General features: G+C 33.6%; 1 protein-coding gene across 1 annotated transcript in view; it reads left to right on the top strand.

Moving 5' to 3' along the window:
* Nucleotides 1–13,937, top strand: part of USP33 (ubiquitin specific peptidase 33) — a 51,868-nt gene that overhangs the window by 32,772 nt on the left and 5,159 nt on the right. The window contains 11 exon segments of the mRNA XM_038541626.1: nt 1,310–1,450; nt 2,692–2,807; nt 3,891–4,063; nt 4,189–4,259; nt 5,095–5,128; nt 7,700–7,745; nt 8,204–8,384; nt 8,993–9,119; nt 9,737–9,906; nt 11,236–11,317; nt 12,064–12,172. Of these exon segments, the coding sequence (XP_038397554.1) occupies nt 1,310–1,450; nt 2,692–2,807; nt 3,891–4,063; nt 4,189–4,259; nt 5,095–5,128; nt 7,700–7,745; nt 8,204–8,384; nt 8,993–9,119; nt 9,737–9,906; nt 11,236–11,317; nt 12,064–12,172 (1,250 nt within the window).

A 13,937-nucleotide genomic window follows, 5' to 3' on the forward strand; every position in this document is an offset into this window, starting at 1 on the left:
ATTTGGCATATGTTTTGATGTAGGAATTTAACTATAATGAACTGTGTTGATAGATTATACCATAATACTAGTCAGTGTTTTGAAAAGAGCAAGTGGCCAGATTAAAGATAATTGAGTTAGATTGCTTTGCATTTTACTTTCATTTCTTCAAGACTTAATTTATCTGGCTTAATATGATATCTAGTTTTCTAAAGCACATAAAAAAAAAATGCCAGAAGTTTAAATTATCTGATCTTAAAGTAAGTGGCAGACAAGTAACAAAAAAATTTATCTTCTGTAATTTCTAAAGAATGAAACAACTAAACAATTTATTTAGGTATTTAATAAACCAAAAATCCTTGAGGAAAAGATATTTCCTTGAGTATGGGAATACTAGTGGTTCACCTGTGTACAGTGCATAAATGAGTTCTAATCAGGAAAACATGTTAGATTCCTTAATTATGGTAGCCTTATGTTTAGAAGTTTAGATGTGTTTAGAACTTGGTTAGTCAATAAGTATATGAAATGTCAGTATTGAAAGCATCAGCCTCAGCTGCTGTAGACTGCTGTTCAGGCCTTGCTTGTCAAAAGCCTGATTAAGGGACATAGTTCTTTATTTTTCCAAAGCAGGCTTGTTTTTATACATAGTGACTAAGTGATGACCTAGATCAGGGATCTAAGCTTTTACATGTTACAAAGACCTGATTTAAAAGTGTGACCAAGACCATCTATGGCATAAAAAACTTAAAATCACAGTCCCTTGCTCTGGAATCTCTTATATCCTAGGACTCTAACAGCAAACTCTCAAGATAGCTGTCATGAAGCTTTTATTTTCCTGATTCATAATTACCTTCTTAAAAAGGTCCTTTCCTGATAAAGAACTGTATTTCCTTTTATCACAGTAAGAATAAAATAATTTGTGATTACTTTATGCCTAAATTACTTCTTAGATTTTGATTATAATGTTAGTTTGAGAGAATAACCTTTTATTTTCTCCTACATGGTTTTAAAGTTTTTTAAAAAACTATTATAAATATTAAAAAATACTAAAATAGAACAAAAACAATCCTCTTTGGTTTTATGTTTTCCATGGCTCACTTCCTGAATTGCCTAGGGCAGTAATGTGTTACAGCATTATTCAGATTCCTAGGTGGAAAAATCACTGTTATTTTGCTTAGCAAGGACTTTGTCTATCAGATATTTCACTTGACAGTTATTAATGTGAATTGTGTTCGAAATCTCAAATGAAAAAAACCTTTAAATTAATATTATTTGATAAATGGGATCATTTTAATATTTAAGATAATAATACGAATTTTAAATATTACAGAATATATTACTGATGTCCATTTGAATGACCTGTCTACATCACAGATCTTACCATCAAATGAAGGTGTTAATCCACGATTATCAGCAAGCCCTCCTAAATCAGGCAATTTGTGGCCAGGATTGGCATCCACACACAAAAAAGGTAGAAGTTTCAGTTACTCAGGTTCCTTTGCTTTGATAATTTAAAGTGTTAATTATGAAATATTATTTAGTACTTTAAAATTGACAACATCATTTTATACAACCATGATTTGAAATTTTTGTGTGTGTTGCACAAATTTACATACAGTAGAATTCACTCTTTTGGTGTAGAGTTCTGAATTTTAATACATGCATAGACTATTGTTACCACCACCACAAACAGAATATAGAACAGTTTTTAACATCCCAAGAATTCCCTTATATTACCCTTTTGTAACCTCTCCCTAAACCTTAATTAACCCTTTTGATCTGTTCTCTATTACTATTGTTTTGCCTTTTCTAGAATGTCATATAAATGAAATTATATAGTCTTTTGGAAACAGGCCTTTTTCACTTAGTGTGATGCATTTAAGGTATAGTCATGTTGCACATCTGAATAGTTCCTTATTATTACGTAGTAGTATTTTATTATATGACTACTGTTTATTCATTCACTCTGAAGAACATTTGAATTGTTTCTAGTTTTTGGCAATTATGAATAATGCTGCCATAAACATTTTTGTACAGGTTTCTGTGTGAATATAAGTTTGTCTAGAGTAAACACCTAAAAATGGGGTTATTGGGTTTTACATTGGTTTATGTTTAAAGTTATGGAATTGTTTTCCAGAATAGCTATATAATTTCGCATTCCCACTTGGCTGTGAATGAGAATTCCAGTATTATAAAATGTAAAACTCTAAAACTCTTAGGAAAAAAACATAGGAAGGAGGAAATGTGTTGCTGACCTTGTGTTAGAAAGTTTTTTAAAGACAGTAAAAGCAATATTCTTAAAAGAGAAAATTAATTTCTTTGGCAAAAGATACTATTAAGAGATTGAAAAGACAAGATTGGGAGAAAATACTTGTAAATCGCATATCTGACAAAGGATTTATATCTAGAATATATAAAAAACTCTCAAAACTTAATTATAGAATCCATTCTTCAAATAAAACCTTACTTGGATCCAAAAACAAGTAAAAGCAAAATTAATCAGATTTAAGTCAAGCTAACAAGACTGAACACACCTATTTCATCTTGGTTTCTCTTAGGGATTTTTTTTTTTTAAAGTAATTCTCTGGAATGGTACTTGGACAAATTTTCATTAGCATAGTAAATTATATTGTTAAGGATTCCAGAGAAAAATGCTAAAGGAACTACCTTGATATTTGAAAAAAATGTTTTACACTTGTTTTTCAATCCTAGCTCAATCTGCATCATCTCCAAAGAGAAAAAAACAGCATAAGAAATACCGAAGTGTTATTTCAGACATTTTTGATGGAACAATTATTAGTTCAGTGCAGTGTCTGACTTGTGACAGGGTGAGTATGAGGGAGTTATAATACATAGGGAATTTCTGTCAAATAATCTTTTAAAACAAAAAAACCTGACGAATGGAATGAAAAGTTTAATATTTTCTCCTTGCTGCTGATGGTTATACATGTATTTCTTGTGTTTACATTAGTATAAATTAATTCTAGGAGTAAAATTTGTTTTTTTGGAGGCAATAGGCAATATCATTTTGAAAGGATGGATCTTGGCCTGTCATTAGACAGGCATGCATCTACAGCAAGAAATAACTCAGTTCTTCATCTCTGGTCAGATATAAAGGTGATGTGTTGCTCAGCAACAGTAAGTGATAACACATGCATATTCTCTCAAGGCTGGCAAAATTAATATGCTGGGAAACTGTTGCTATTCACAGCCATAAGGCTGTGAATGTATCTTCTACATTTGGTGGTATGGCTTATAAATATTTTCTTATGTTAAGATTAGTGCTCAGATAATGAAGGTAATGTCAGATTCATACACATGAGCATAAATTAAAACATGAGTTCTTTTATCATATCTCTAAATCTCAGAATTAAGGAATATACAATGACTTCTCTCAAAAAAACCCTCAAAAACAAGTTTTCAATTATTGTATTAGGTTCTTAAGTCGAATCACAGGGCTTTCAATAGGATCACTTTCATGTACGCTCTTTGGGTACCAAATATTTAAATGGGATCATCCTAAAATGTTTTCAGCTATTTAAAAATTACATGATAGGTTTTACATCTTTTTTGAAAAAATTTTAAAAACTATCATGAGAGATCATTTCCAAAAATAAATGCAGTAGTAGTGCTTAAGAGTCTGATACTGAGTCTATAGTGTCTGGATATATATCTCTATGCCACAGTGTCCTTGACTGATGGGGATGTTGGTAGTCACCTCATAAGGCTTCTGCAAAGATTAAATTTAGAACAGCACCTGGTACAGAGCAAGTACTTTTGCTATTGCCATTACTATGTTAATGAGTTTTTCATTTTTTGCCTATGAATTGCTTTGCACAGTCTAAGATTTGTTCTCATAAATGTTTGTGTTGAAGTATTTTCATTCCACTTTAAATATGAAACAATTTTAGGTATCTGTAACCCTCGAGACCTTTCAAGATCTGTCCTTGCCGATTCCTGGCAAGGAAGACCTTGCTAAGCTGCATTCATCCAGTCACCCAACTTCTATAGTCAAAGCAGGATCATGTGGCGAAGCATATGCTCCCCAAGGGTGGATAGCTTTTTTCATGGAATATGTGAAGAGGTACGTATGCATTTTCTTTGTATTAATCAATTGTTAAAACTGCTGTTTCTGCTCTACTGGCAGAACACTTGCTTTTTTTTTTTCTGTCAATAATGTTTCAGGTTTGTTGTCTCATGTGTTCCTAGCTGGTTTTGGGGTCCAATAGTAACCTTGCAAGATTGTCTTGCTGCCTTCTTCGCCAGAGATGAACTAAAAGGTAAGAAATATGAAACAGTTTTCATCTATGGCTAAATTCTTGTGAGTGATCTAAAATACTAGTGGGACTAAATAGAAGACGTATTTATAAAAGCCAAGGTTTAAGGTGGCTTACACAGTACCTGCCTGTAACAGCATAGTTACCAGTATCTCCCATGGTAACGTAAGGAACATAAATCATATCCTGAAATAGTTTATACAGATTTCTGGAGTATAAGACAATATGGTAAGTGAGGTGCCTTAAAACTGCTCTGGGATTCAAAGAAGGGAAAATTCGACCCTTATAAAAGAATTGTATATGTGGAGTACTCTGCATTCCTCTATAATATTTAAGATATGCCAGTGTTTTTGTGTGTTCATCATCTTGCTAGGATATATAACAGTCAGTAAAGTTTGTTGAGTGAATAAATGCAAAGGATGGAATTTGAGGGGATCCCTGGGTGGCTCAGCGGTTTGGCACCTGCCTTTGGCCCAGGGCGCGATCCTGGAGACCCGGGATCGAGGTCCGCGTCGGGTTCCCGGCATGGAGCCTGCATCTCTCTCTGCCTGTATCTCTGCCTCTCTCTCTCTCTCTATCATGAATAAATAAATAAAATCTTAAAAAAAAAAAAAAGGATGGAATTTGAGATAGGCCTTCAAGACTGAAAAGAGAAAGAGGTGAGGATATTTTAGGCAAGGTAAACATCACGAGCTGACTCTTGAGCAGAAACTAAAAATGTGAGCCTTGTATTACTGTGCTGCAAAATCAGCATGTGGCAAACCCCAAGAATTGCAGAACCAAAAGAAAATAACTTACTTTTACTTGAGAGGAATGACTGGGTCTGTTCTATTTCCAGGTGACAATATGTACAGTTGTGAAAAATGCAAAAAGTAAGTGTCATTGACCATGTTTTGAATCATACATTTTGTATCATAAATGGTATTTTTCTCGGTTGTTTGAATTGGGTATGTGAAGCTAATTTTGCACCTTATTTAAAAAAATGAAGGCTAGTAAACTTTGTCCCTAGTAAAAATAGGTCGTCGTATAAAACAAATTTTAGGTAAAAGTTTGACAAATTTAACAGGCTTATCTAAGAAGTGAAAGTTTATATATGTATTTTGAGATATAAAATAACTGTAATTCTACATAAACATTTTCTAAATATGGTATAAAAGATATACTAGGGTGTATAACATATATTTTCATTATATAAGTTTTGCCATCATATAAGGTAGTGTTCTCTTCTGAATTACCGTGTTAACAGACTAGACCAGGAAGTCAAAGTGACCATAAAGGTACATAGTTTCAACTCTGTATAAAATTCAGAAAGGTTATAGCAACTTTGATGTTACCTGTTGTATGATGGGAGAATAGGTTAAGAAGAGGATAGTATTATTTCTTTGCATCTGCTAGATGCCTTTTAAATGTCTTATAATAAATTCAAGCTTTTAAGGCCTCTTGGTGGTAAGTTAGAAAAGAAAAATAGCTGGAGAATTGAAGGCAGATATGTTTGTGTGAACTGGGAAATTTTTCTGAATCTCTCTAGTAGAAAAATAATGGTGTCCTAATAACTAGAACCTTCATAATAACAAACATCTGTCTGGTTAGCAATAACTCCAGGAAAGGTTGATCTGTAACTATTGGTTCTCATAACAAAGAGGAATGGTATATTGTTTGGTCCATGAGGATGAAAAGTTATTTTGTACGAGAAAAAAACACCTCTAATAAATTGAGAAGTATTTATTTGTCCTGAGAGCTGTAGCTAATAGCTGAAGAGGGAGTTGGCCTGGAGGGGGAACTTTCCTTGAAAAGCAATATTAACTAGGAAAAAGATAATAGTGAAGATGGAAAAGAACCTTGCATCTGCCCCAAATCCACAGTATATATCTGTCAACTGTACATTAATACTGATCATTAAAAATAGCCATTCTTGAACTCAAGTTACGTGTTTCCACATACAAGAATAAGGGTTATTTTGCCAGAGTGGGAGTGAGGAGAGGGCGGAAGGGGTGAAGAGGGTCAAAAGGTACAGATTTCTAAGGTTGATGGAAAATAAACAGTTTCTAAAAAAAAAAAAAAAAAGGTACAGATTTCAGTTACAATCTAAGTCATGGAGATGTAATGTGCACCATAGTGACTATAGTTAATAATACTGTATTTCATATTTGAAAATTTTTAAGAGGGTAGATCTTAAAAGTTTTCATTCATTATAAGAAAAAAAATTTGTGGCTATGTATGGTGGTGATAACTAAAATTATTGTAGTGATCATTTTACAATGTATACAAATACTGAATCCTATTGTACACTTGAAAGTAATACAGTGTTACATGTTAATTATACCTCAATTAAAAATAATACTAAAATTTAAAGAATAAAGGTTATATATTTTTTAAAAAGAATAAAAGTTACAGGGGCACTCCGCTGGCTCAGTTGGTGGAGCATGCAACTCTTGACCTTGAGGTTGTGAATTCAGCCCCATGCTGGGTATAGAGATTACATAAAAACAACAACAACAACAAAATCTAAAAAAAAAGAAAAAGAAAAGAATAAATGTTATAATACACTGACCAGGACGGCCCACGTGGCTCAGTGGTTTAACACTGCCTTTAGCCCAGGGCCTGATCCTTGAGATCCAGGATCGAGTCCCACGTCGGGCTCCCTACATGGAGCCTGCTTCTCCCTCTGCCTGTGTCTCTGCCTGTGTCTCTCTCTCTGTGTCTTTCATACATAAATAAAATCTTTAAAAAATATAATAATAATACACTGACCTGACCAAACAATTTATAAAATTGAGATTTTATTTTACCCAGTTTTACTTGATATCTGAATGTTATAAAGACACAGTCAGACCATAACAGCATTTTTTTTTAAGATTTTATTTATTTATTCATGAGAGACACAGAAAGAGGCAGAGACACAGGCAGAGGGAGAAGCAGCCTCCATGCAAGGATCCTGATGTGAGATCCAATCCCGGATCCTGGGATCACGCCCTGAGCCAAAGGCTGATGCTCAACCGCTGAGCCACCCAGGTGTCCCAGCATATTTGTTTAAAAAAAAAGATTAAAAAAAATAATAATTTTTATCAAATAATTAACAACTCCCTAAATTTTTATTACTGATATCTTAGTTTAAATATATCTTTTTTAAAGTAAGGGGTTCCACTGTTTCATTAGTATATATTTTTAAATGGTAGCATATCATTTAGCAGTGAGCATTTTTTGTCCTTGTGTTTTCTAGAAGATTCTGCTACATACTTAAAAATACCAGGGGTGCCTGGGTGTCTCAAGTCGGTTGAGCATCTGGATCTTGAGGTCAGGGTCATGAGTTCAAGTCCTGCGTGGGGCTCCACACTGGGCATGGAGCCTACTTAAAAAAAAAAACAACTAAACTAAACTAAAACCTTTGTGGATTCATATGGGAAACGGGTTTACTTAAATTTGTTTTTTCTCTTTCTCCTCAGGTTAAGGAATGGAGTAAAGTTTTGTAAAGTACAAAAATTTCCTGAGGTATGGACTTTATTATTAATTGGGTTTATTTTGTGTTGTAGGAACAGGAAACAGTAACATAATACCTTGTTAGCATAGTTTTTTTTTTTTTTTCTTGTTAGCATAGTTGAAGAATGGAGTGATTCCATTGACCAGGGTCTGTGTTTATACCCTATTAGAATTATCCATTTTTAAGATACTAGGTTACATACCAACTAGGTACACTTATCTGTAAAACTGTTGAACACAGTTTAATCAGACATTGTAGGATCTTGAAGGTATAAAATATAAAATTAGAAAAGCTAGGAGTTGTGAACGTAGGAAGAATCAGGTTTTACCATTTCTACACTTTAATGTCTCTGGAATCAGGTTATAATAATTGCATGGAATGTTTAACCTTGACACTTAATTCAATATCTAGATTTAATAGACTCCTTTATCTAGCATACAAAACAACAGAATTTTAAATTCTCTTTTAGATTTTATGCATACATCTTAAAAGATTCAGACATGAACTGATGTTTTCCACCAAAATCAGTACCCATGTTTCATTTCCGCTGGAAGGTCTGGATCTTCAGCCATTTCTTGCTAAAGATAGTCCAGCTCAAATTGTTACTTATGACCTTCTGTCAGTCATTTGTCATCATGGAACTGCAAGTAGTAAGTATATAGGTCTCACATATGTCTAGATGAAAAAAAAAAAAGTAACTATCTGAATTGATTTCTTAAATAAAATTTGATTAAATAAAAATATAAAAATAGACATATTTAATTTTGGTTGTTAAAAACAGAAAATTTCAGGGAAATTGAGTAATTTTGCTACAAAGTTGAAATATTGGAAATTATATTTTGTATAAAATTTAATAAGGATTTTAACACATTTTTTGCACTTTTAAAAAATTATATTTTTGTCCTTATTTTCATTTCAAGTGGTGGTGAGGATATACACTGGAAAAAAATATGAGCATAGTTCTCTGCTAGGAACTGAGGATTCAAAAAGTACTTTAATTCTTGGAGCACCTGGGTGGCTTATTCGTTTAGGCATCTGACTTTGGCTCAGGTCATGATCTCAGGGTCCTGAGATCGAGCCCCTTGTCAGGCTCCCCACTCAGTGGGAACTCTGCCCCTTCTCTGCTTGTGCTCTTTCTCTCCACCCTCTCTCCCAAATAAATAAATAAATAAAATCTTTAAAAATAAAGAAGTACTCTAATTCTTGTGTTTAACTTTGTGTTACTGAAATTATTTAAATTTTTTCAATTCAAATTCAGGTGGACACTATATTGCCTACTGCCGAAATAATTTAAATAATCTCTGGTATGAATTCGATGATCAAAGTGTTACTGAAGTTTCAGAATCTACTGTACAAAATGCAGAAGCTTATGTTCTTTTTTATAGGTAAGGAAGTAATTCTCACAGGCTAGTTTGACAAATACGGAAGAACATCTCAGTTTCGGGGTTATAACTTTTAAGACTTAAAAATGTATTGCTGAGTAAAGATTAGAAACTGTTTTACTCTCATTTTATTTTGTGAGTAAAGTGCAAGGTTGCATGCAGAATGATCTTTTCTTAGGAAAATGTTAAATCATTGAGTTGAAGGGCAAAGGAATAGATCTTGCTTTAGAAAAAAGATTGGTTTTGATAAATTAGGTGCTGGCAGTAGGAGTAAAGTGCCAGATTTTCTCCTAAAATAGCTAATAAAGAAGGTATTACTATACAAATGGATGTTTGATATTTTTCAGTATCTTGTAAAAGATTAAATACTAGCTACTGAAAGAAGAAAACATTATTTAGATCTTACTAGCAAATATTTGAGTGCCTACTGTGTACCCGTAGTTAGGTGGATACCAGTAGTTACCATACACGGTTGCTCTTTAGGGGTATATAATGTAATTAAGGGGTGATACAGCATTTATTTCTCTTAAATAATTCCCAGGCCTAATAAGATTCATAATGTTACATAGTCTGATGGAGTAAAATGCATATTAAGCTTAATGAATTGTTGTCCTTAACAGGAAAAGCAGTGAAGAGGCACAAAAAGAGAGACGAAGGATATCCAATTTATTGAACATAATGGAACCAAGTCTCCTTCAGTTTTATATTTCTCGACAGTGGCTAAATAAATTTAAGACCTTTGCTGAACCTGGCCCTATTTCAAATAATGATTTTCTCTGTATTCATGGAGGTAAGAAATTTTGTAATGGAAAGTAGTGGTAGGGGTTTGCTGTTAAAATAACTTCCACATTAGGAAGAGCCCAGAGTTTTTCTCTTCCCCTTATTTCTCTTTTCTTCATCTACAACAGTCTAACTAAATGTGTTTAATTTTATAGTTCCAGAAATTGGCTTTGTTTTGATTTATAGGCAGTCTGTAGCCTCTTCATAGAAGAGATATTCGTTGAGTACTTATTCCAAACCCTGTGCTAGGCCCCAAAAATACCAAAGATACTATTTCTGTTCTCTTAACTCTTAATTTCATAGTAAGACAGATATATACACAGCCAGTTATGGTACAGTGAGCACTTCTATAATGGATTATTTTTCTTGGCTGAGAGGCATTCAGCTGCCAACTATATCCATGATTCTTATCCGTTTGTCTAAATTAATAGGTGGCGCTTTCCCTAAGTAAGTAAATATACTTGGAATTTAACAAAAAAAAGCCTCATAGAGTTACTTGCTATATTTAACTTAAGCCTTTGGTGATCAGCTATGTCCATGTTTGTACACATGATAAATAACACCTTAGTGTAACACCTTGATTAAATTTCATGATTGAATACTCAGTATTCTTATAATGAACTATTTTTGTAGTGAAACCATATAAATAGTAGGAATATCCTGTAGTAGAGAAACCTAAACCTTGAAATGTTTCTGTAAGTGAATTTCTCTGTTTGCCCACTTGAACTACTAAAATAAGGCTCTTCCAGTTCTGAATCTCCCCATGAACTTTTAATGGTATTTATCTTGACTGCCTTTTATTATTGGTAGGTATATAAGTGCCTTATTTCTTTTGCTAGCTCAAGCTTCATGAAGGAAAGATTCTCTTATTTTTCTTTGATTTCTCTCACTACATAGTCAAACTTTAGTAAAGATTTACATAAGTTATTTGAAGATCTTGGTTAGGTGATTTTTCTCTGTTTCAAGAAATATGTTCATTTTTAGTAATGTAATCACCAGGGATGCCTGGGTGGCTCAGCGGTTGGGCATCTGCCTTCAGCTCAGGCTGTGATCCTGGAGTCCCAGGATCGAGTCCCACATCGGGCTCTCTGCATGGAGCCTGCTTCTCCCTCTGCCTGTGTCTCTGCCTCTCTCTCCCTGTCTCTGTGTCTCATGAATGAATATATAAAATCTTTAAAAAAAAAAAAAAAAGAATGTAATCACCAGAAATGCTAATACTTAATTTTTAAGACTAATGATTTAAAAATGCCAGTGATTAATTAGTTTAAAAATGAGTTGAACCTTTGAAAGTTGTATAAGGCAGTTTAAGACTGAGACACACCCATCTGAACTTTTTTAGGTGTTCCTCCACGAAAAGCTGGTTATATTGAAGATCTGGTTTTGATGCTGCCTCAGAACATTTGGGATAACCTATATAGCAGGTTTGTTTTTTTAAATTAGACAATGTGGTATTGTGAAAATCAGTTGGTGAAACTCGTTAAAAAGGAATTGTATCATTTTATATATGTTCCTTGTGCTTTATGTTGCTTATGTAGAAAATCCTGTTTTCCATCGTGAAATTTGAAGAGGAAGACTTTGTAGTTAATGTGGCTCTAGTTTGGATAATGTAATTCTAACTTTTATGTTTCAGTTATCTGTATCTGGAAAAGCATATGGTGATATTTAACTCTGAAATTTTATAGTTTTAAATTTTATTTTAAAACATTTCATTTATAATTTCATTTATAATTACTCTGTTTTCTTAGTTAAATATTGAAAATAATTCATTCCATGAATTCTTGAGAGGCCAGGGAAAGCCTCTTTCTGATTAAAACTTATAATGACTATGGCTCCACTGAACTAAGATTTATATGTTGTACTGTACTTTTTGAAAGCCACTTCCTTTACTTTGTGTTGTTGCCTTTAACATATTTAGTAGCAGAAATAGCTGTAAGGGAAAGTTTAAATATAAAGCAAGTTAGTCAATAAATTGAGTCATTGACTCTGATAAACATAAATCAAGTTATAATCCTGCGATTTTTTTACATTAGTTTAATTATGACAGATTTTTTTGTGGGGATTTATTATTTACTAGCTATTTAGACATTGACTAAAAGTTGGAGACAAATTTCCTAGAACATCAGCTTTCTTCAACATTATCATAATTATTAAATTCTTCATGCTTTAGGTATGGAGGAGGACCAGCTGTCAACCATCTGTACATTTGTCACACTTGCCAAATTGAGGCGGAGAAAATTGAAAAAAGAAGAAAAACTGAATTGGAAATTTTTATTCGGGTAAAAGTGATGCTTTTTGAATTGTAAATATGATCTAGGATAAAGAACTTACAATTAGCAGAACTATTATTATGTTAACTCTATTAAGGAACTGGTTAGATGAAAGAGTTGTAATAGATTTTTTAAGTGTTCTGGATGTATAACAGGTCACAAATTCTAGTGAGTTAAGTTCTCCTTTTGTGGGGTTTTATTTTCATGGTTGGTAATAAATTTTGTTTTATGGATTGGCACTGGAAAGAAATCTCCTATTGAAATGGTGAAGTATAGGTTTCCTTTAGTTAGTGTTTTTCTTAAAGCATCTACCCAGACTGCATTCTGTACTTCCATCTTTTTGTGAAATATAATACTGTTTTGTGAGACTGTCTATACTTACAAATATACCCCTCAAAATGAGTATCTTGCATTCCTTGATTGCAAGCAATAGGCTGAAAGTGGTCACACAGTCAATAGGAAGAGCTAATAAACAACTAGGCTTTTCTTGTTTCTTTGCTGTTTTTTTGTTGTTTTTTTCTTTCTTTTTTTTTTTTTTTTTAGAAATAAATCTATTTGATCTTTTTAAGGAAGGGTAAATTATATCTCTGCAGTTATCACATTAGTTACCAATACAACAGAATTAGCCTTTGACAGCTTTAAAATACATCAGATTATCTACTTTTTGAAGAGGATCAACATGCAAGTAAATTAAAAATCATTTAAATGTGGGGGAGTAGGAGATACAGGCTCTGGTTATGGAATGAGTAATTCGCAAGAATGAGAGGCACAGCATAAGGAATATAGACAATGATACTGTAATAGTGATGGATCAAGACAGATGGCAGCCACACTTGAGGTGAACACAGAATGATGTATAAATTCACAGAATTACTGTGTCCTACGCTTGAAGCTATGATATAATATTGTGTGCCAGTTCTACTCAGAATCATTTAAATGTGTATATGTTGACCAAATGACCTTCCATATATACAAATTCGTGGTTTTTCTTTGGGCTCAGAACTATTTGACGGTGTTAGGCTCTGATGTGTTTTTTTTTTAAATATTTTATTTATTTATTCATGAGAGACACACAGAGAGAGAGGCAGAGACACAGGCATAGGGAGAAGCAGGCTCCATGCAGGGAGCCCGACGTGGGATTCGATCCCGGGTCTCCAGGATCGCGCCCTGGGCCAAAGGCAGGCACTAAACCGCTGCGCCACCCAGGGATCCCCAATCCTGAGTGTTTACTCCAGAGAAATGAAAACTTACATTTATAAAACCTGTACACAGGGGGCACCTGGCTGGCTCAGTAAGTAGAACATTTGACTCTTGATCTTGGGGTCATGAGTTCAAGCCCCATGTTGGGCATAAAGCTTACTTTAAAAAAAAAAAAAAGTAAACGAGAAAAAAACCTTACACACAGATGTTCATAGCAGTATTGCTTATAACTGATCAAAACTGGAAACAATTGAAATGTTATCAGCTGGCAAATAGATGAACAAAATATGATAGCTCTGTAATGGAAAAGTACTGGCAATAAAAAAGATGAGACTATTGATGCGTGCAGCAACGTTGAACCTCAGAAACATTATGCCAAGTGAAAGAAGACAGATGTGAAGAGGCTATGTGATGTCAAATTCCATTTATGTGAAACATCTGAAAAATAGGAAACAATGAAGGCAATGTAAATCAGTGGTTTCCTGGGGCTAAGAGCAAGAGATGGGACCACAGAAACTGTAGAGTGGTGCAGGGGAACAATCTGGGGTGTCAGAAGTATTCTAAGCTGGCTTGT

This window comes from Canis lupus, chromosome 6 (genome assembly GCF_011100685.1).
Source record: "Canis lupus familiaris isolate Mischka breed German Shepherd chromosome 6, alternate assembly UU_Cfam_GSD_1.0, whole genome shotgun sequence".
Taxonomy (NCBI): domain Eukaryota; kingdom Metazoa; phylum Chordata; class Mammalia; order Carnivora; family Canidae; genus Canis; species Canis lupus.